The sequence below is a fragment of the Cynocephalus volans genome, chromosome 4 (genome assembly GCF_027409185.1).
Source record: "Cynocephalus volans isolate mCynVol1 chromosome 4, mCynVol1.pri, whole genome shotgun sequence".
NCBI classification, from domain to species: domain Eukaryota; kingdom Metazoa; phylum Chordata; class Mammalia; order Dermoptera; family Cynocephalidae; genus Cynocephalus; species Cynocephalus volans.
In genome coordinates, this window is record NC_084463.1 from 105766258 (window position 1) to 105786903 (window position 20646).

General features: G+C 38.1%; 2 protein-coding genes and 1 pseudogene across 2 annotated transcripts; all 3 read left to right on the top strand.

Moving 5' to 3' along the window:
• Nucleotides 1-3321: 3321 nt before the first annotated feature.
• On the top strand, nt 3322-4272 carry LOC134377165 (olfactory receptor 52D1-like). The gene has a single exon (XM_063095781.1). It carries the CDS (start codon nt 3322-3324, stop codon nt 4270-4272), a length of 951 nt encoding a protein of 316 aa, XP_062951851.1.
• Nucleotides 4273-13376: 9104 nt separating this feature from the next.
• Nucleotides 13377-14517, top strand: LOC134377361 (E3 ubiquitin-protein ligase KCMF1-like; annotated as a pseudogene).
• Nucleotides 14518-17125: 2608 nt separating this feature from the next.
• On the top strand, nt 17126-19318 carry LOC134376359 (olfactory receptor 52P1-like). Its single transcript, XM_063094941.1, has 2 exons — nt 17126-17195; nt 18333-19318. Exons 1-2 carry the CDS (start codon nt 17126-17128, stop codon nt 19316-19318), a joined length of 1056 nt encoding a protein of 351 aa, XP_062951011.1.
• Nucleotides 19319-20646: the final 1328 nt, after the last annotated feature.

Sequence of the window (20646 nt, forward strand, 5' to 3'; positions counted from 1 at the left end):
AAGGCAAATGTGTTTTAACTTGAAGAACTAAATGAAGTTTTCTCTATAGAGAGAGGAATACGTAGTTTTTAGAGTGATGGACTCAGAGAATTCAAAATCATGAGAAATAGCAGTGAGGATTACGGCTAATGCTTAAGTTACAGAGACTATATTATATGCTTTATATGTTTTTCCTTAATTACTTCTTCACAAAACTATGAAGTATTATTATCTGAATTTTATATTGGGAAAATGAGGACAAAAGGGATTTTAAAGAGTGCTCAAGGTAGTACAGTTTACAAGTAACTGCAATAAAGCCATGTTTTGAACCCGGCCTGTCTAAATCTAGGTCTTAATGTCCTGTTTTTCAGATTAGATCACAGAAGGAGAGCTTCAGCGGGGAGACAATACTGGAAGTTGAGGAGTACAAGAGATGTTTGAAGCATCTGAGGAAGACTTGTATTTGGAGGTCAAGTTTTGTTTCCTCAGGGAAGCCTTTGCTGAGTAGAAACTGGCTAATGTAATTTTTCTTCATAGCATATATCAATACAGCATTTTATGCATATATTGGAGATTATTTGATTAATTATGTCTTATTACACTATAAGATTAATATATCATCAAGCATGCATGTGTCTTACTCTTTAATATATACGAATCACCTAGAATAACTGACACATAATGGGCTGTCAATAAATGTATTTTTGACAAAAGGATGAAATAAAAGAGCAGCCTTAGAAAGAATACAAGTGTATAAAATTGGAAGCCTAAGATATTGAAGAAAAATCATAGTGTTTAATGTAGGTTGTGGTTATAAACACTGGCTCAATGAAAAGAGAAAAACATTCTGACTCAGAGTAGCTGAAGTTAAGATGGCTGCCTCAAGGAAGCATAATTTCCCTGTTTCCAGAGACGTGCAAGAAACTTCTAGGTGATCACTTTGCAGGATATCACATCTGGGACTCAAGCATCATATAATTATTGAGCTACGTAGACTTTGTAACTTATTTGTCAATTAGAAGACAAGATTATATCCCATTGATTTATTTATTATTTAAAAAGTCAGATAGTACTAGGATAGAGTCCAAAATCATTTATGCTTTTACAAGATGGCCATTGACATGTTTACCATTGCTTTTTGTTGAAAGTTATAACTGAAATTTTTGAATTTTTAAGAATATATAAATTTACACTGAAATTGGCAGTACACTCTTTTGTCATGATTTTAAAATATAAACAATAATAATTTCATTAGTAATGAAAACTTATACTAACATTATGACCTATATAATTTACATTTATATTAATATAAACTTACCGTAGTATATGAGAAATGTATATTGCAACTACTAAAACAAAATCATAACACACTATGAGTTGATCTTTTAATAATGTAGATTCAGGTGAGCAGTTGATTATTATCATTATTGTAGTACACTTTCAGCTTATCTTAGTTTTTTTCACATTGTAAAAATGTTTTTAGATGAGAATGACTGAATAAACTTAATGTTAATGTCTCTTCTAAAAATGAGAATATTTGACTCCCAAAGACTGGACTTTGACAAGGCAAGAATGATGACTCTGACTTTGCCCACAGGGGACTCCAAAGTCAAGACAGCCCCAGAATTTTTTTCTCTGTTTTTCCCTTTCCATTGACATAACCTCAAACCACAGCACACACACTCTGAAGAATCTTCCCTGACTTAACTCACCTATGTGCCCTTAGTCTCTGGCCTTCTTATTCTTTCCTGTGGCTTACTTAGTCTTTTTGGAGATTTCCTAGAGCACACAACTGTGCGACTTTTGGACTGGCTGACCACGGAGTATCATTACTCTAAACTGTCATACTCGAAAGCCAGCAAAACAGACCAAAGCAGATATGTTTTATGATCAAAATAATGCATATGACTAATCAAGAAAACAGGAAGAAATTTATTATATAGATTAGGTTAGATTAAGTTATAAATGCATTAAAGAAAAGGTAATAAAGTGCCTCTTGGAGTATATAGAGGGAAAGAACATGGTAGGAATCATAGATCTAGCAAGGGAAGGTCTTGTCTGATTCCTAAGGAAGGCTCCAAAGGGGAAATATCACTTTCAGCCATGTTCACTTACCCAAGTCTGTTAAAAATTTAATTACTGCATTTGATCTTTTATTAATTACTCATGAAACATTATTCATTGGCCTAATGTATGTACAGCATAGATGCTGGATACAGAGAAAAAAATAAGAGTCAAATTTCACAGTGTAAACGGGAGAGAGACATACACATAATTATTAAATAATTTTATATTTCCAAAGGGAGGCATGTTGAAGATGTGTTCTCTCTCTAAAGGAGAAGACATAGAAGAACTTCATAGAGGAGAACTTATTCAACAGTTTTTTGAATAACTATTAGGAGCTTACCAGATGACCAAATGGGCCCAGCCATTCTGTGCAGAAAAAAAAACACATGAAAAGGTATGTTGGTGTGAGAATGCATGCTTTTAGACATTTCACAACACTTAGATATGGTTGGAACATGAAGTACGGTGTGGGATGTGGTGGTAAATAATGCTAGACAGGGAGGCAGGACCAAGCTCAAGAAGAGATTTGCATGACATTGTATCAGGATTCTAGCAGGGAGCAGATAACACACTCAGATAATTTAAGAAGAATGTAATACATAAACCATTTAGAAAGGTTTGAGCATGTGTAGGAAAATTACAAGTTCTTGTGATGTGCCCTGTATAAGTGACAGTGGGCACTTTTACAATCCTTGGACTGAGTGCAAGATGAACCAGAACCAAGAAGACTTCTGAGACAGGGATGCAATGGGCTTGCAACAACCCTGCTGGGAAAAAACTGAAGGAATAAACACCTGCCCTCACTCTTCTTCCTCCCTCAATCTTTTGTTGGTATTTCTTATTGCCAAATCCAACTAGAAGTGAGAGGGCAAGGCAGTCTGTTGATGTAGCCCATAGAGGAAAGTGTCCCAGGTCCCAGAACATAAATAAAAAGTGGTGGAGGGTAGACCAGAAAAAGTTAACACAAGATATCCTGCAGCTAAGAAAAATTATATTTGCTTAACAGTTGATTATATTCAAGTGTTAGAATATTTAGTAGAAATGTAGAAGCATCACTGGAAGATTAAATTCCTGAAAAGAGGCTATTAGTTACAAAGCTAGTTTAATAACCTAGGCAAGAAGTGAGAAAGTTATGACTTTGAGTAGAATTGGTGGGAATGAAAGGAAGGCAATACATTGAATGGATATTTCGAGGAATAAATGGCATCTAGGATGACATCATTTTGTTTTCTAATCACTTTTAGGAAGACAAAGCCTTCTGTTCTCTGCATTAGAATGCTCTCTGCATCTGTCGCCAATGGCACTGCGTTCCACCCTTCCACATTTATTCTACTTGGGATCCCTGGGATGCAAGACCAACATGGTTGGATTGCCATCCCCTTCTGCTCCATGTATGTCCTCGCCCTGGTTGGTAACGGCACTATTCTCTACATCATCATGACAGACAGAGCTCTGCACGAGCCAATGTACCTCTTCCTGTGCCTACTTTCCATCACTGACCTCGTACTCTGTTCAACAACTTTGCCCAAAATGCTAACAATCTTCTGGCTTAGGTCCCACTCAATTTCCTACCATGGCTGCCTCACCCAGATGTTTTTCGTCCATGCAGTCTTTGCCACGGAGTCAGCTGTTCTGCTGGCCATGGCTTTTGACCGCTATGTGGCTATCTGCCGTCCACTTCATTACACATCCATCCTCAATGCCACCATGATTGGGAAGATAGGTGTGGCATGTGTGTTTCGTGGCCTTCTCTTTGTTTTCCCCTTTGTTATCCTCATTGAACGCTTACCCTTCTGTGGTCACCACATCATCCCACACACCTACTGTGAGCACATGGGCATAGCCAAGCTAGCCTGTGCCAGCATCAAGACCAACACCATTTATGGTCTCACTGTAGCACTTTCAATCACGGGCATGGATGTGGTCCTCATTGCTACCTCCTATACCCTGATCCTGTGGACTGTGCTGCGACTGCCCTCCAAGGATGCCCGATTCCGAGCATTTAGCACTTGTGGAGCACACATTTGTGTGATTCTTGTCTTCTACATCCCTGCCTTTTTTTCTTTTTTCACCCACCGCTTTGGCCACCACGTACCTCCTCAGGTCCACATTGTACTTGCAAATCTCTACCTTCTCGTGCCTCCTGTTCTCAACCCCCTGGTCTATGGCATTAACACCAAACAGATCCGCATAAGAATATTTGGTTTTTTTATGGGGAGGAGGTAGCTATACCCTCTACATACTCCAAAGGTCAATGGGAAAAGTTATAATTCATCTTTTACTTTCTTCAGCATCTCTTACCTTTGTACTAGAGGTTGCTGCTTCTGCTAATGCTAACAAGCCAGCACTGTGTATTACCTAAGAGTTTTTGAAGTACTTAGAACAACTCGTTTACTCTTGCTAAATCTATAGAATACCATTTTTCTGTGAAGTTATTATGTGGCCTCTTACTGGGCCTTTAGGTCAAGAGGCAATATTGCACACTTGAAAGTAAAAATCATGTACAGAAATTCCATGCGCTAAAGGTATGGAAAAAAATGTAAAAGAACTATTTACTTGTCACTTCAAGAGATTAAGAATATATTTTTTAAACCAAGAGTGTTTTCAGTGAGAGTGTCACCCCTAGGCCAGAGATGGCTGTGTGAGTCCAAGATCCCTGGATCTGAGATTATGTCTGAAATAGATGGGGATGACTGTGGGGTGATTTTTTGTGAGAAGCCTGGAAGTACATAATTCCCTAGGAAAGCTATAGCACTAGTTTCTCAGGAAATCACTTCAAAAGATGTTTGTAGCTAGTATACTTTCCTCATGACTGATGGACTTTGACTCTTTTCCTGATATTCTAAAAGTGATGGGTTTGATATACAAATTATTCTGAGGACTACTATGGACTCAGTCTGACCCTTTGCTTACCATAATTAGTCAATAGCCCTTTGGGTATACTAGAATTTCCAGGGCAGATAGTTTCCTGCTAATGCTATCCAGGGTGTTAGTTGAGGTGACAAAAATCCTTCTTTAAACAGCTGGCCTTCAAGTTTTAGCACAGGCTTACCTTCCACAAGACTTGGCAGTTTTTGTTTTTTGATCCTCCCCCACCCTGCCTGGAAGAAATAAATGCAAGCACCCAGTAGATTCTCCCTCACAACGTGATATTTTTCATCAGAGTCAACTTTTCACTATGTTTTATTACTAGAAACTCTCAATCTTCTAAGACATTCAATCTACTTTTCAACGTCAGTATCCATATCTCTTTCTTTTTCTATGGTCTGAGATTCAGCCTATCCACAGTTGACTTTGTAATGTGGTGTTAAATGAATAAATGTCATATAAACAGAAACTACAATTATTTATTGTGCTGTTGTAAAATACATATAACATAAACTTTGTCATTTTAACCATTTTTAAGTGTACAATTTAGTGACATTAATTACATTTACAATATTGTGCATATATCACCACTATTTATTTCTAAAACTTTTCATCACCCCAGACAGAAATTCTGTAATCATTAAGCAATAACTCCCCATTTCTCTCTCCATCCATCCCTAGAAATCTCTAACCTACTTTCTGAAGAGAACGCACATTTTGCAAGAACTTTAGAAACACTGTTCATTTATTTATTATAGCTGAGCATCCATTCAAAAATATTTATTGAAGCTCAACTATGTACCAGGTATAATATAATTTTACAGGTGAACAAGGCACAGTGCCAGACTTTAGGATATTCATATTCTAAGGAGAGAAGAATTACAATGGCATATGGCAATTGCAGTGATGCAGTGTAAATGATATTATGGGAACAAAGAGGAAAATATGTGCATGTTAAGATAATTCTATTTTTTTTTCTTACAGTGAAGTAATCATTATTTTATGATCCATCTTGATTCTAGGCTAGGCAAAAAGGTACAACATGTCCATAAGTTAAGATCTATTTTTGATCTCGTGGTTCCTGTGTTGAGCAGCTATGAGATTTCTGTGAAAAAAATCCCAACGAAAATTAATTGTAAGATCTTGCTTCATATATAGAGGAAAGAAAAAATAAAAACTGTGAAGACCATCTCCTCTGTTGGAAATTATTAAAACTCACTAACCTAAGACCAAGAGGAACATATCTATACTCAAAAATTAGCTTTGTTAATCCTGCCACAGTAACAGAGAAAGCATTCCAGAAGAACTACTGGGCAACACAGAAGTTGGGAGGGGATTCTTGGAGGGGATTTTTTTTTTTTTTTTTTTTTTTTAGAATAACAGTGATTTATTTGACTTTTTCCACCACTAATAATATTGTCTGCTCCACTGATTTTTTCCATTTAACAACCTTTGAAAAGAGAATGTTTCTCTTTTGCTTTTCTGCACTTTATTTTCCTAGAAATTGAAAAACAAAATTGTTGACTTTTTTTTTTTTTGACTGGTAAGGGGATCACAATCCTCGGCACAGTGTGGTCTGCACCACGCTCAGCCAGTGAGTTCACCGGACATCCCTATATAGGATCCGAACCCGTGGCCTTGGCGCTACCTGTGCTGCACTCTCTCGAGTGAGCCACGGGGCTGGCCCAAATTGTTGCCAAGTTTTAAGGGTCATATTTAAAAATCGGTTAGCCTGACAAATTATATGCCATCACAGCAGCAAGCTTGTAAGGAAGCTTGACTCACCGTCTTCATGCAGTGTAATTGTATAAAGCTAAGCAGTGCTATAAGCTAATAAAATGTAGAGGTTTGTGATATCATGAACAGCCATAATGGAAAGAAAACTTTGGCCAGGGTGAAAACCCATGCGAAAATACTAGCAATTTAACTGACTGTAAATTCTACAAAATTGTTCTCAGTTCATGGAGGTGGCCTAACTCTCTTTGCTAAAGAATCACTGATAAAAGTAAGTTGCCCTCTTTGGTGAAAATTCTATGAAGCAAACCTTTTCTAAGACTTTTTCTTGTTTCAATATCCATAAGATTTCGGTTCAAATGAATTGACCAAATACCAGAGCTCAGCACCCTCATTTCATTGGCCCCCACTAGGGAGATGAAGCAAATTCTTGGGCATGATGGGCAGCCCAAAGTCACAGGAAGCCAAGATGATAGTAAGAGAAAACCACAGCTCATGGTTCCTTTTTATTTATTTATTTTTTTTTTTTAATTTTCCATTATCAACATACAATGTAGTTGATCCACTCACTGATGATGGGCATTTAGACTGGTTCCAACCCTTGGCTATTGTAAATAGTGCTGCAATAAACATGGCAGTACAGGTATCCCTTCAACATGATGATTTCCATTTTTCTGGGTGTATACCCAGCAGTAGAATAGCTGGGTCATATGATAGATCTATCTGTAATTGTTTGAGGAATGTACATACCATTTTCCATAAAGGCTGCACCATTTTGCAGTCCCACCACCAGTGAAGGAGGTTTTCTTTTTCTCTGCAACCTCACCAGCATTTATCATTCTCAGTCTTTTGGATATTAGCCAACCTAACTAGAGTGAGATGGTATCTCAAAGTGGTTTTGATTTGCATTTCCCTAATGATGAGGAGATTCTTATACAGTGTGAGCTTGTGCTTGATAATTTTAAGGAGGGAACTTGGAAATTTGGAGGAATTCTAAATTGGATGTGGTCAAGAAAATGTGGGTAATTTGAGATTGTATTTTAATATTTTTTTATCCAGGAAATATGAAGACAAAAGTGGGCTTGAGTTAACATCAGTGAAGAAGAAGCAGTGACTCATGTTAGCCAGAAGAGTTATGATGGGTCTTTTCTCTACCTTGTTCCAGACTTTGTCACAGAATTGCCTGTCCATGTATCATTTATATCCTTTAGGCCTTGTTATTTTTCAGCTGGGACAATGTGATCTGACTGCTGGCAGGCTTTTTCTTAAATCTCTTGGTATCTTCTTTTGGCCAAAAGCAGATAAACTCAGCCTGCAAACCATTAATATCTGTATTCCCAATAAACCATTGTCAGAATTTTATTAATCAGGTTGCTCAGAAAACAGCCTGTAGTTAGTCCTGAATGTTTCTTTTATTAAAGGATAATCTGTTGCATTATGTGATATGACAATAGACATTCAGCAGTATTTAAGACTCCAGACTGCATGCATTGAACAATTGCAGTACAATTATCAGAAAGTCAATGACTATTAGTCCATATAATAGTCTCTGGAACCAGGAACCTATATCACCAAACTCAGGCCACCAAACAAACAAGCAAAAGAATCCAAAATCCATTTTAATATATTTTTGAGATGCAGGAGGTTTTTTTCTTTAGCCTAGTGACAGTCTGTTTCACCCAAAAAGTGGTGTTCAAATTGGTACAACAGAAAGTCTTAAATGTGGTGAATATGTCTCTTTGGCCAGCAAAGAGGAAAATGGTTAGTTGTAATTTCCCTAGTATGGGAAGAGCAGCCTGAGACAGTACACAGGAAGAGGTCAGTTACTTCTCCTAGGAGCTTCCTGAGTACTACAAGTGTTCATTTTGGAAGTCCATCCAGGTGCTCTTCACAGGAAAGTATGGTTCTCTGGAAGGCTACAGGATTTAAATATCTAAAAATCTCTTGGAATTACCCCTTATACACAAGATAGATTTCTGTGTGTCAGGAAAGCAAAAACCCTCCAGTGGAACAAAAACTGCATTAATGTGTACTGCATTAGAAGTGAGACAATTTTTGATTTTTCATGGAAAGAAAATTTTCTTGGGATTGAAATAGCACCTGTAAAGCAGACTAGAGAGTATATGAAGATACTCACAATTGGAATAAAAATAGTCCCAATATTTGTTACTGCCCCTACTGACCTTGGATTCACTGCAAATGATGTAATGAAACCTTCTAAGTTATCATGTTGACTTTGGATCAGGGTCCAATCCTTAAAACACTGAAGGTTGAAGTTAATGGTATGAGAAAAATGCAATACCATGAGGAACTTATGAAAGAAAAGCTGTCTTCTCAAATCTTTAAAGGAAGAGTTAATAACTTTATGAAGTGGGATTGTGTGGGGGATGACAAATTCAAAAATCAGATTTAAAGGAGCAGCTGTGGTCTCTCTCTGTCTCTGTCTCTGTCTCTCTGTCTCTCTGTCTCTCTGTCTCTCTGTCTCTCTCACACACACACACAAGTTTTCTTTTACGTTAGATAGCAGAGAAACACTTTATGAGATTAGGCTGCAATTACAGTAAAAATATGTTTAAACATTGAGAAACTCTTAGGTGACCATTAAGATACACCAAATTAAGACAATAAGCAATATTAATTGTGGCATATTGAATTACAAACTGACAGAGTCCTTGCTATTCTAGGGAATAGGCCACCAAGGCTGGCTTCCCGTTTTGCTTGTTTCCCCCTTCTCGCTCCCTTTGAGGTCTGACTTTGATCTAACTGAGGACCCTGAAGTCGTTGTAAAAGAGAAGCTTATGCTCTTATTTTGCTGATAAGCAGTTAGCTATGAACTCTCAAGTGCCATGGCAGCAGAAAAAGTTCTGTAGACAGCTTTGTACCAGACATGTCTGACTTAATCAGTACAATTTATTATTTTCACTGGCTTATAAAAAGGAACTTAAAATAAACTCAAACACCTTACAGGTCATCAGACTGTATGGACCTCCTAATCCCATAAGCATGTCTCTCTTCATTGTCCACTGTCTCCCCTCAGGTACTGGTCGACAACAATTAATAATAAAACAAAAAAAAAAGAAGAACAAAGGTATATAAAAAAAAATCAATCTAGTTCTGTTGTCTTGGCCACAAGCCATGCACTTTGTGTCATTATCTGTTCATCAGAAAATTTTAGGTAAGCCATTGCTCTCCAGAGCATCTGCTTCTGGAGGATCCTGAAGAATCCTCAGTTTAAGATTCCAATAGCTGTAGATTTGCTAATACAGTAGTTTTCATTGGAAAGGGACAATACACTGTTGGATGGAAACATGTATGCAAGAATCAATCCCTTGGAGCTTTTACTGCTTTGCTGGTTGTAAATGGTACCTGAGAAATCTTCTCCAGTGAGGATCATGTGTAATCTTTTTTCTGATGCTGTTTCTAAAATATCCACTCTCCTCTTTTAAGATTATTTGGTAGAGGGTAAACCAGTGGCTGGTGAGAGAAGGGGATCCTTAACTGTTGGTGCTAATCTTAAACAGCTCCAGTCAGTTTATCATTTTAACCAGCATGATAGAATAAATAATATAATTCCCAATTGATATATAATGTACAGTTAACTCCTTTTTAAATTTTAAAATTTACTTGTACATTTTTGTGGAGTACAGTGTGTAGTACAGTGTGTTGCTTCAATATATGCATATACTGTATAATGATTCACTGAGGATAAATACCGTGTTTGTATCTGTAAGTCCACAACTTCTCCTGCCCCTTGACCACCCTCCCCTCCTGGCCTCCGGTAATCATTATTAGACTTTGTAGTTTTGTAAGAACCACATTTTTATTTTATTTTTATTTTTATTTTCTTTTAGATTTCATGTCTGAGTAATATCATGTGCTATTTGTGTTTCTGTGCCTGGCTTACTTGACATGTTATGATGGTTTCCAATTCCATCTAAGTTGCTGCAAGTGATAGGTTTTTTTTTTTTTTTTTTTTTTTTTTTTTTTTTTAATACCTGAATAGGATTTGGAAAAATGTTACACTTACAGGTTGGTTCAGAGGGAGGGTCTGAGGGATATTAAAAGTATTACCACCTCTAAATAATTTTCAGAATCATGTCAATTAGTCTTTTCCAATCACATTTTTGCATCTTCTGGCTTCATTTGATGGCAAACTGAAGTGTATAAGCTGAACAGGTTTAAGTTCCTCAATAGTCTTTTCCCTTTTTGGCCTGGTTCAGGAAGTTTTCGGGAAGACAATTTTTGAGTCTGAAATTTGTTCGTAAGCCTACTTATATTAATCAAGAAATGCCAACCATTGGCTATTCGGGATTTTGCTTTTTGTTTTTACATCGCTCATAAATAAAAAAATCTTGTGCACATCCAAATTTCTCTCAAAGGATAACAATGGGACAGTTGAGAGAGGATTCTTAGAGAGTTGAGAGAGGATTTTTATAGAATTCTTATTGGGTTGTAATTGGGCTTAATCACTTTTTGAAGGATCAGGGAAACAGGTGATTCTAGGAGTACTGGAATCTATATCTATATATCTATATTTATGCATGTATAGCTATAATTTGAATTTGCCTTAGAAACATTTTTAAAGTTTAATGATGTCTGTGCCAGATTATAAAAATATGATTACACCAATGCATTCCATCCCATATGGTCTTCTTACAAGGTCATCTTGGCACTCCACTGAGAGGTGCAGGCTATGTTCCCTCCTTTTAAATATGGACTGGCCTTAGTGACTCAACTTTAGTGACTAGAATGTGGTGGAAGTGACACTGTGTGACTTGTGAAGCCAAGTCGTAGTAAGAAATACAGACTGATTTCCCCCCTCCCGCACCCCTTCCTTCTTCCTCCCCCTCCTGTTCTCCCTCCTTTCCTTCCTTCCTCCCTTCTCCTCCTCCTTTTCCTTCTCTCTCTCTTCCTCCCTCTCCTGTGTTCCTCCCTTTCTCTCTCTCTCTTTCAGTATCTTTGCATGTGAGAAGTCCAGCTTTCCTGAAGCTGCCATGACATCCTATAGAGCTGGAGGAAGGTGAATGAGGACTCGTAGGTGATCTCACCCTTAGCTATTGGATTCCTCCCAGACCAGACGCTACACTCTCTTTGAAACAGTCTCGTCATCAGTCAAGCCACCGGCCTTTGAGCTTCTCTATCTGATGCTAGAGCCCTCAAGCTGCTCCCACCAGCAGCTAAGGGAGGAGAAACAAACTGGCCTTGCTGAGCCCTGCCTAAAAATTAAGATTTGTGAACAAAATAAAGGCAGTTGTTTTAAGCTACTACACTTTAGAATGGCTCATTATACAACAATAAATAACTAGACCAATATCTAACATAAATAATTTTCCTTATGATTAATAATGGTCTAGTAAAATTAAGACAATGCTTTTCTACCCAGTGTTTACAGTCACCTGGGGTTAGCCAAATGGCAAGTTCCAAGGGAACAGTCCCACTAGACTGCCCTTGCTTCAGATATCACCTACAAGTGTGGGGGTTCCCAGGATCACCCTCACTTCAGAACAGCTAGATACAATTTGGGAGGTCATCATGGTCACCTTAAGGTTTAATAACTCTTTAGAACAATTTCACAGAAGTCAGGAAGGGGATATATTTATGAATACAGTATTATTAAAGTGAAAAGATACAGAACAAAATCAGCAAAGAGAAGAGAAGCACAGAGCAGAATCCAGGAGGAGTCCAAATGTGGAGTTTCTGGTCATCTTTTCCCTGTGAAGGCATGGATGATGCTACCTCTTCTTGGTCACAACGTGTAACTATATGCAGAGTATTGCCAGCCAGTGATGCTCAGTTGAGCCTTTGGTGTCCAGAGCTTTTACTGGGGCTTAATCACACACTACTCACATGGCTGACCCTTAGTCTCCAGTCCCTCCGGGAGGTCTGGGTAATACCTATAGTCCTCAGTTCCTCTGGAAGTTGGAATTAATACAACATAACCCAAAGGCCCAAATCGCATTGATGAACTATCTGGTGGCCAAAGCCCCCAGCCAAAATAAAGACATTTCTCTTAAGCAGGATGACAGCCCAGGGGCTTAGACATGATCACCTCCCAGTAGCATCAGGCAAGGATCATACCTCTCTTTGAGTGAAGTTAATTAGTTCACTACACAATAGTTAGTACTTCTGGATTTTTTTGTTTGTTTTGTTGTTTACTTTTTTTCTATGTATTTTGTTGGAAAGAGTGGAAGATGAAAATTTTAATATGGGCAGACATAAATATAACTGCTCTTACCACTTCTATTCAATTAGGTGTTGAATCTAAATTGACACACTAGAACAATAAAAATGAATAAACATTTAAGAATCACACACATAAAATATTATTATTAACAAATGACACAATTTTCTGCAGAGTAAACCCATCAGACTCTAATGATATATTTTTAGAACTAATGGTATTTTAAGAAATTTGCTGAGTTTGAGGTAAATAAACAAACAAACAAAAAATCAATTGAATTGTTATATACAGCCATCATTGGAAATATATATTCTCAAAGTTATAATTTATAATAGCAATAAAATCTAGGGTACTTACAATAAACCTGACAAAAATGTGCATGGTATCTATGTTAAGAAAAGAAGGTAATTGAAAGATATTTCTAAGAGATCTATTAAATAAATGGAGAGGCGGCCTGTACGGGCAGTGCCAGGACCCCTCAGGGGACACTGCAGCCGGAGCCCAGCCAGAGCCCAGCAGGGGCCACACCACCACCATCCGAACTAGGATGTCCTGACATGAAGGTGTCAGTTGTGATGCATGTTTAAAAGGAAACTTTCGAGGTCACAGATATAAGTATTTAATTTGCTACGATTATGATCTGTGTGCTTCTTATTGTGAAAGTGGTTCAAAGACAACAAGGCACACAACCGACTACCCAATGCAATGCATATTAACAAGGGTAGATTTTGATTTGTACTGTGGTGAGGAAGCTTTCTCTATAGAGCAGCCACAGTCCTTTACTTGTCCCTATTGTGGAAAAATGGGCTATATGGAGCCCTCTCTTCAAGAACACATTACTTAGGAACATGCAGAAACATCAACAGAAGTGATTTGTCCAATATGTGTAGCGTTACCTGGAGGCGATCCTAATCATGTCATGGATGACTTTGCAGCTCGTCTTACACTTGAACACAGAACCCCTGGAGATTTGGATGAATCGAATGGTGTATGACATGTACATAGAATGTTTCACCCTGGCCAGGGATTAGGAGGTCCTCGTGCTCGTAGGTCAAACATGCACTTACTAGCAGTTCTACTGGTAGACTTTCTTCTTCTCAGAATTCATATTCTCCAAGCAATAGAGAAGCCATGGATCTTATAGATGAGCTTTCATCTCAGTTACCAAGAGTGAGACATTCTGCAGGACAGCTTCATTCTTCTGGCCCTACCGCCTCTCAGTTAACAATAACTGCAGATGCAGCTGCCATAGAACGGCGGCATGCCCAGGCAGCAGGCAACTGGAGACTGCACACAATTGCAACCCAGAATACTAACAGGAATAGTTTCACCACTACAATCACACAATCCACAGCAACAACCAACTCAGCTAATAAAGAAAGCAGTCAACACACTCTCCAGAACTCCCAATTTCTTCTAACAAGGTTGAATGATCCTAAAATGTCTGAAACAGAGCACCAGTCCATGGAAAGCAAACCTGCAGACCGCAGCCTATTTGTCCAGGAGCTCCTTCTGTCCACTTTAGTGTGTGAAGAGAGAGCTCATCTGCAGACAAGGATGAACAGGGGTATATGGCAGATTTTGGTGCTACGCGCTGTGGAGATATTATGACTTTAAATGTTGTTTTAGAAAACCAAAATTTAAAAGAGAGTAATAAAGGAAATGAGCCTCCACCATCTCCTCTTTGATGACATCCCAATTCGCAGACAATGTCCTCTGTGCTCTGTTTGCCAATGAAAGTGGACAACGACTGTCTTGGATTTGTTTGGTGATTGTAATTTCAGGTCTGTCACTCTTTTTACGTTGTTACATTCAAAAGGAAGAGAGAAAATATACGTGATAATCATTTCCACTTAACTAAATTTTACTTCTAACAGTTAAACGTAGGTAGCAGTGCAGGGGTGATCTCTGCTTCTCATACCTTGATAAGCAAGCAGCTTTCCTAGTACTCCACATTCAAACTGAAAAGGACAATTGAAATCTCTAATGAAGCTTCTGTGTCTATTTATGAATATTAATGAATAAAAACTGCTTGGATGGTTTACCTTAAAAAAATAAATTAAATAAATAAATAAATAAATAAATAAATGGAGAGAGAGAGAGAGTACAAAGTTCATGGATATAAAGACTGATAGAAAAAAATAAGAAAAATAGAAATAGTGAAAGATAAGGACATGCATTTATCAGAAGATGAAACATAAATATCCAATAAATTTACAAAACAATGCTCAATCATCCAGATATTAAATAAAATGCAAATAAAGACTATTTTGCACTCCTCAGAGTGACAAAATTAGAATAAAAATTAGATACTACTTACAATTAGTGAGACTATACAGGAATATAAACACTATTCACGTATTCAGTGGGATTGTAAATATTAATCAACTACTTTCAAGATAAAATTATTAATATTGAGCAAAGTTAGAGATATGCATAACCTGCAACCAGACATTTTACTTTTAAATATATGCCTTAGAGATTACTCCACAAGGAAAAAAAATAGCCTTGTATAAGGGGTCTTCCAAAAGCTCATGGAAAAATTTGTATTCTCTTTTAATTCCATTTTTCTACTAACTTTTGCATAAGAGTATTAACATTATTATTATTATTATTAATTGTAAACAATTCTAGATATTCACCAAACAAGAATGAATGAATTAAACAGTGTCTTTCATCTATTCAAATAGATGAATGAATTAAACTTAGTAAAATATAATAGTGCCACATAGTACCTCCAATATAGTAGTAATAAATACATTTTATTGAATTAATAAATACTTAACTAGACCTACATGTCTCAACGTGAGCATATCTCACAAACACAATGTTAAACAAAACCCAAGATGCAGAAAAATGACATGACATAATATCATTTATATAAAGCTTAAAAATATGCCCAACAATACTACATATTATATTGGGATTCATACCTAAGTAGTAAAAGTATTAGAAAGTGTAAAATGCTATGGGAATTCTAATGATACAATTTATTTCTGAAGGATTAGAAAAACAAATGCCATGAAGATGAACTACACAGGAGGATCTTACTGTTTTTGTAAACATTTTGTTTTTTAATCTATATTGTATATACCTGGAAGCAAGTTAGAATATACTTTACAACTATTGTGTGTCCAAAATAGATTAAAATAAAAATAAACTAGGTTTGGCATTGGTAGATTTGAAAATATCATGACATTTTGTCCAGATTCCAAGCAAAATAAACTATTAAAATTTGTTTGGCCTTGCCTTGAATTTATAAATTCATTTAACAAGAAGGGAAAGCTTTCACATGTAGTTGTGTTTTAGTTTTTATACATACAAGAAAACAAAAACAAATAAGAGATCATGAACAAGGATACATTTTTAGTTTATTTTTAAACGAATTTAATTATGCATTTATTTATTTATTTATTCATTTATTTGATACTTATTATATATGTATCACACATAATGCTAGTGATAGTGTGGCCTATTATGTGCCACACATAATGCTAGTGATAGAGATACAGGATTTGGGAAGAAATCAGACCGGGCTATTATTCCAGATTGGTGTGGTTACCCAAAGCGCAACATTAAAAAATTTGACTGGAGAGGTGACAGTCCTCTGGGCAATAGCAGAAGGAACCTGATAGAGCTTTGGGAGATACTCTGCAAAAAAGTTTTTTAAGAAGTTGTATTCAGGGATTGTGAGTATGTGTCTATAACCGACTGCAACTGTGCCTGTCTGTTTATATACATTTCCATTGACAATTCATTGTCCCAGACCATTTAATTTGTCACTCACTTTTCTCTGCACTTGCTTCCCTCTTACTGGCACCTGATTCTGGACAAAGTCACTCTACAGTACCTGTCTGTAGGCAGAACATGCACTACATCATGATTTACAACCTAGGTCTCTTAAATCCTGCTTCTGTTTAGTTTTCGCTTGATTTTGTTGTTACTGAACTGAGTGAGATTTGTTTGCCCATGTGCCATGGAAAGCCAATCACCAAAGCACAAGTCTTTGCAGTAGAGAAAAAAAATTTAATTACAAGGTGGCCATTGTGAGAAGATGGGAGATTTGCATCTCAGTTCTGGTACATTTATGGGGGTAGTGTGAGGTGTGGGGGATTGTGATAGGTCAATGAGTTTAAAGTAAGTCCTTCAGTGATTTGTGCCGGGGCAGGCCATATGCATATTCAGAAGATGTGCAGGAAATGTCTAGGAAAAAGCCACGGGCCTGCGACAAAGTTTAGAGGGTGAAAATCAGAAAGAAGCTAGGGGTAGACAGAATTTGAGGCTGCTAACACTGTTATGCCAGTAAATCCATCGACACAGATTGTACCTCTGATGCCTTCATGGGCATGGTTACTTCAAGCACAGAGTAAGTCCCTCCCTGGCTCACACACCTGCACATGCTTGGGAATGAGGGCCTTTAGGATGCCAAACCATATAGCTCCAAACCGACTAGCAGATCAGCTTTAACTTTACCCTCTCTCTCTCTTCAAGCCCCTCCAGGACTAGAAAAGACAGAAACATTCCCAGAATCCCTAAGATCAATCAACCTCATCTCCTGGGAGCTCAGGGCAACCTCCAGGGTCAATTTTACACATAATAGTAGTGATGATGTGTGTGTGGGAATAAGAGCAAAGAGATTATTCCGGGCACTCTGCAGCCTTTACTTAAATTACTTAAAGGGCTACACCATAGATTTTGGGTGTCTGAAAGTAAGGAGTGGAGAGATGCGGGGCCATGAGTGTGCTTTCCAGGAGCCATATGAATGTTTGCTGAGGTACACTTGCATACATATGTGCACACTCACACATACACATTTGCAGGAGGTGTCTGGGACCAGCTGCTCACTCTTGCACTGTCTCACTTCCAGGTAAGTGGTTCTAGGGCAGGGAGCTTTGCATTCACATTCTGGTGGCCTCCTCTCTGCACATCAGCTTTCCAGCACCTCACTGTCTACTTCATTCTTCATCACCATTGCACAGCTCTCATCAAAAAGTCCCCACTCCCTCAGATCCCATGTCTGCTGAAAATATGTATTCTTTAATTTTTGGATGCAAGACTCTATTATAAGCTGTTAAGTTATCTTTATTAAAAAAATGCTTGACATGCTTTATTTTTTGGTTTCTGAAAGAAGGATATTATATATTGTCAATTTCCCTTTGTATTTCTATTCATTTTTGTTCCATATACTTCAAGTTATGTTCTTTAAGTGGATGCACATTCATGTTTTAATATATTTTTATATATTTAAGAATGTATTTTAATAAATAATGAACCAATTTTCCTTAATAAAACATATATCATAAAGTATATTATTTAGATACTAATGCTGTTATACTGCACTATCATTACTGCAATATTACAGTATTCTACTATACTATATAAAAAGAAATATTTTTGTGTATCTTATCATTCCAGTCTTTGTTTTCCATTTTGAAACTGTTTTTTATTTTTAATTGAAGCCCATGTAGTTTTTTGCATTGCTTCTCCCAGGTACTTCACTAAGGTGCCACCATGACTGCCTGCAATGCGACGCAGGGCCACCCTTCTTTCTTCATTCTCCAAGGCATTCCTGGGATGGAGGACAAACACAGATGGATATCTATTCCCTTCTCTTCCATGTACTTGGTCACCATGCTGGGGAACTGCACCATCCTCTTCACCATCTTCACAGAGCGCTCCCTGCACAAGCCCATGTTCTTGCTCCTCTGCCTGTTGGCCCTCACGGACCTGGGCATGTCCACAACCACCATACCCAAGGTGCTTTGCATTTTCTGGTTTGGCCAGAGTGAGATCAGCTATGAAGCCTGCCTGGTCCAGCTGTTCTTCATCCACTCCATCTCTGCCATGCAGTCGGCTGTCTTGATGACCATGGCCTTTGACCGTTATGTGGCCATCTGTGAGCCCCTGCGCTATGCCACCATCCTTTCCAATAGTCGCATTGGGCTCATTGGCCTAGTGAGTTTGGTGAGAGCCATTCTCTTTATTCTCCCCATGCCTCTCCTTCTCCACCAGATGCCCTACTATGCCCATCGCATCATCCCCACCACCTACTGTGAGCACATGGCTGTGGTGAAGATGGTGTGTGTGGACACCACCGTCAACCGGATATATGGTCTGGTGGTGGCCTTGCTGGTTGCTGGGCTTGACATCTCAGCTATTGCCTCATCTTACGTGCTGATCATCCAGGCTGTCATGCGACTGTCTTCTAAAGAAGCCCACCACAAAGCAGTCAACACCTGCACCACACACATCTGCGTCATGCTTATCTCTTACACTCCCTCACTTTTCTCTTTTCTCACTCACCGCTTTGGCAGAGGCATTCCACCCCACGTTCATACGATTCTTGGTAATCTCTACTTCCTTGTACCTCCAATGCTTAATCCTATTATTTATGGAGTGAAAACCAAGGAGTTTCGGGACAAAGTAACCAAATATGGCTGCTGGAGAAAGGAGCCCATAACTATCGCCCATGGTCAGAAACTTGTCTGATAACCCAGAAGTTGTGCGTATGAGTAAGAAATGTTCAGTGGATGCACTTCCTGGGGGAATTGGCGAGTTGTAGAAATATGTCAGACTGGCTGACTGGCTGCCAAGATATTTATCCTTGGTCAGAGAAGGTACAATACAGGAGACCTTCTTGGTTTCAGTAACTCCAAAGCAAGGCAATTATTCCATGTGAAATAAAAATAACGGTGTCTGCCCTCTATACCTGATAGAGTGACTGGGAAAATTATATGTGGTAACGTATGTAAACAACACTACACATTGAATGCACATAAGATGGGTGGAATGTTTCCATATGAAGAAAACATAAGAAAAAACAACTTGCCCCCCATCATGTGTGGTAGACTACTACTTACTTTGCCAAGGCAAGGCCAAGGCGTGTGTAGGTATTAGTGAGTATTTTAATATGTGTGTCCAAGTGGAAGGTGGGAAGTGGAGAAGATTGTTTGGAAGGAGTAAGAGGGACAGGGAAATTTAAAATTAAATTTAAAGTCACTATTTTATTATCCCTACTGCAGAAGCCTCACATTTGTTTTTTGTTTTTTTTTTTATTTATTTATTTATTTATTTATTTTTAAATTTTATTTTGTCGATATACATTGTAGCTGATTATTGCTTCCCATCACCAAAACCTCCCTCCCTTCTCCCTCCCCCCCTCCCCCCCGACAATGTCCTTTCTGTTTGCTTGTTGTATCAACTTCAAATAATTGTGGTTGTTATATCTTCTTCCCCCCCCCCCCGGTTTGTGTGTGTGTATGTATGGGTGTGTGTGAATTTATATATTAATTTTTAGCTCCCTCCAATAAGTGAGAACATGTGGTATTTCTCTTTCTGTGCCTGACTTGTTTCACTTAATATAATTCTCTCAAGGTCCATCCATGTTGTTGCAAATGGCAGTATTTCATTCGTTTTTATAGCTGAGTAGTATTCCATTGTGTAGATGTACCACATTTTCCGTATCCACTCATCTGATGATGGGCATTTGGGCTGGTTCCAACTCTTGGCTATTGTAAAGAGTGCTGCGATGAACATTGGGGAACAGGTATACCTTCGACTTGATGATTTCCATTCCTCTGGGTATATTCCCAACAGTGGGATGGCTGGGTCGTATGGTAGATCTATTTGCAATTGTTTAAGGAACCTCCATACCATTTTCCATAGAGGCTGCACCATTTTGCAGTCCCACCAACAATGTATGAGAGTTCCTTTTTCTCCGCAGCCTCGCCAGCATTTATCGTTCAGAGTCTTTTGGATTTTAGCCATCCTAACTGGGGTTAGATGGTATCTCAATGTGGTTTTGATTTGCATTTCCC

What these genes read in the sequence shown, in the direction of transcription:
- LOC134377165 (XM_063095781.1), top strand. Translation starts at nt 3,322, where the DNA reads ATGCTCTCTGCATCTGTCGCCAATGGCACTGCGTTCCACCCTTCCACA.
- LOC134376359 (XM_063094941.1), top strand. Translation starts at nt 17,126, where the DNA reads ATGCCAGTAAATCCATCGACACAGATTGTACCTCTGATGCCTTCATGG. An exon ending in ATGGTTACTTCAAGCACAGA is followed by an intron (nt 17,196 to 18,332) that starts GTAAGTCCCTCC and finishes TACTTCACTAAG; the next exon opens with GTGCCACCATGACTGCCTGC.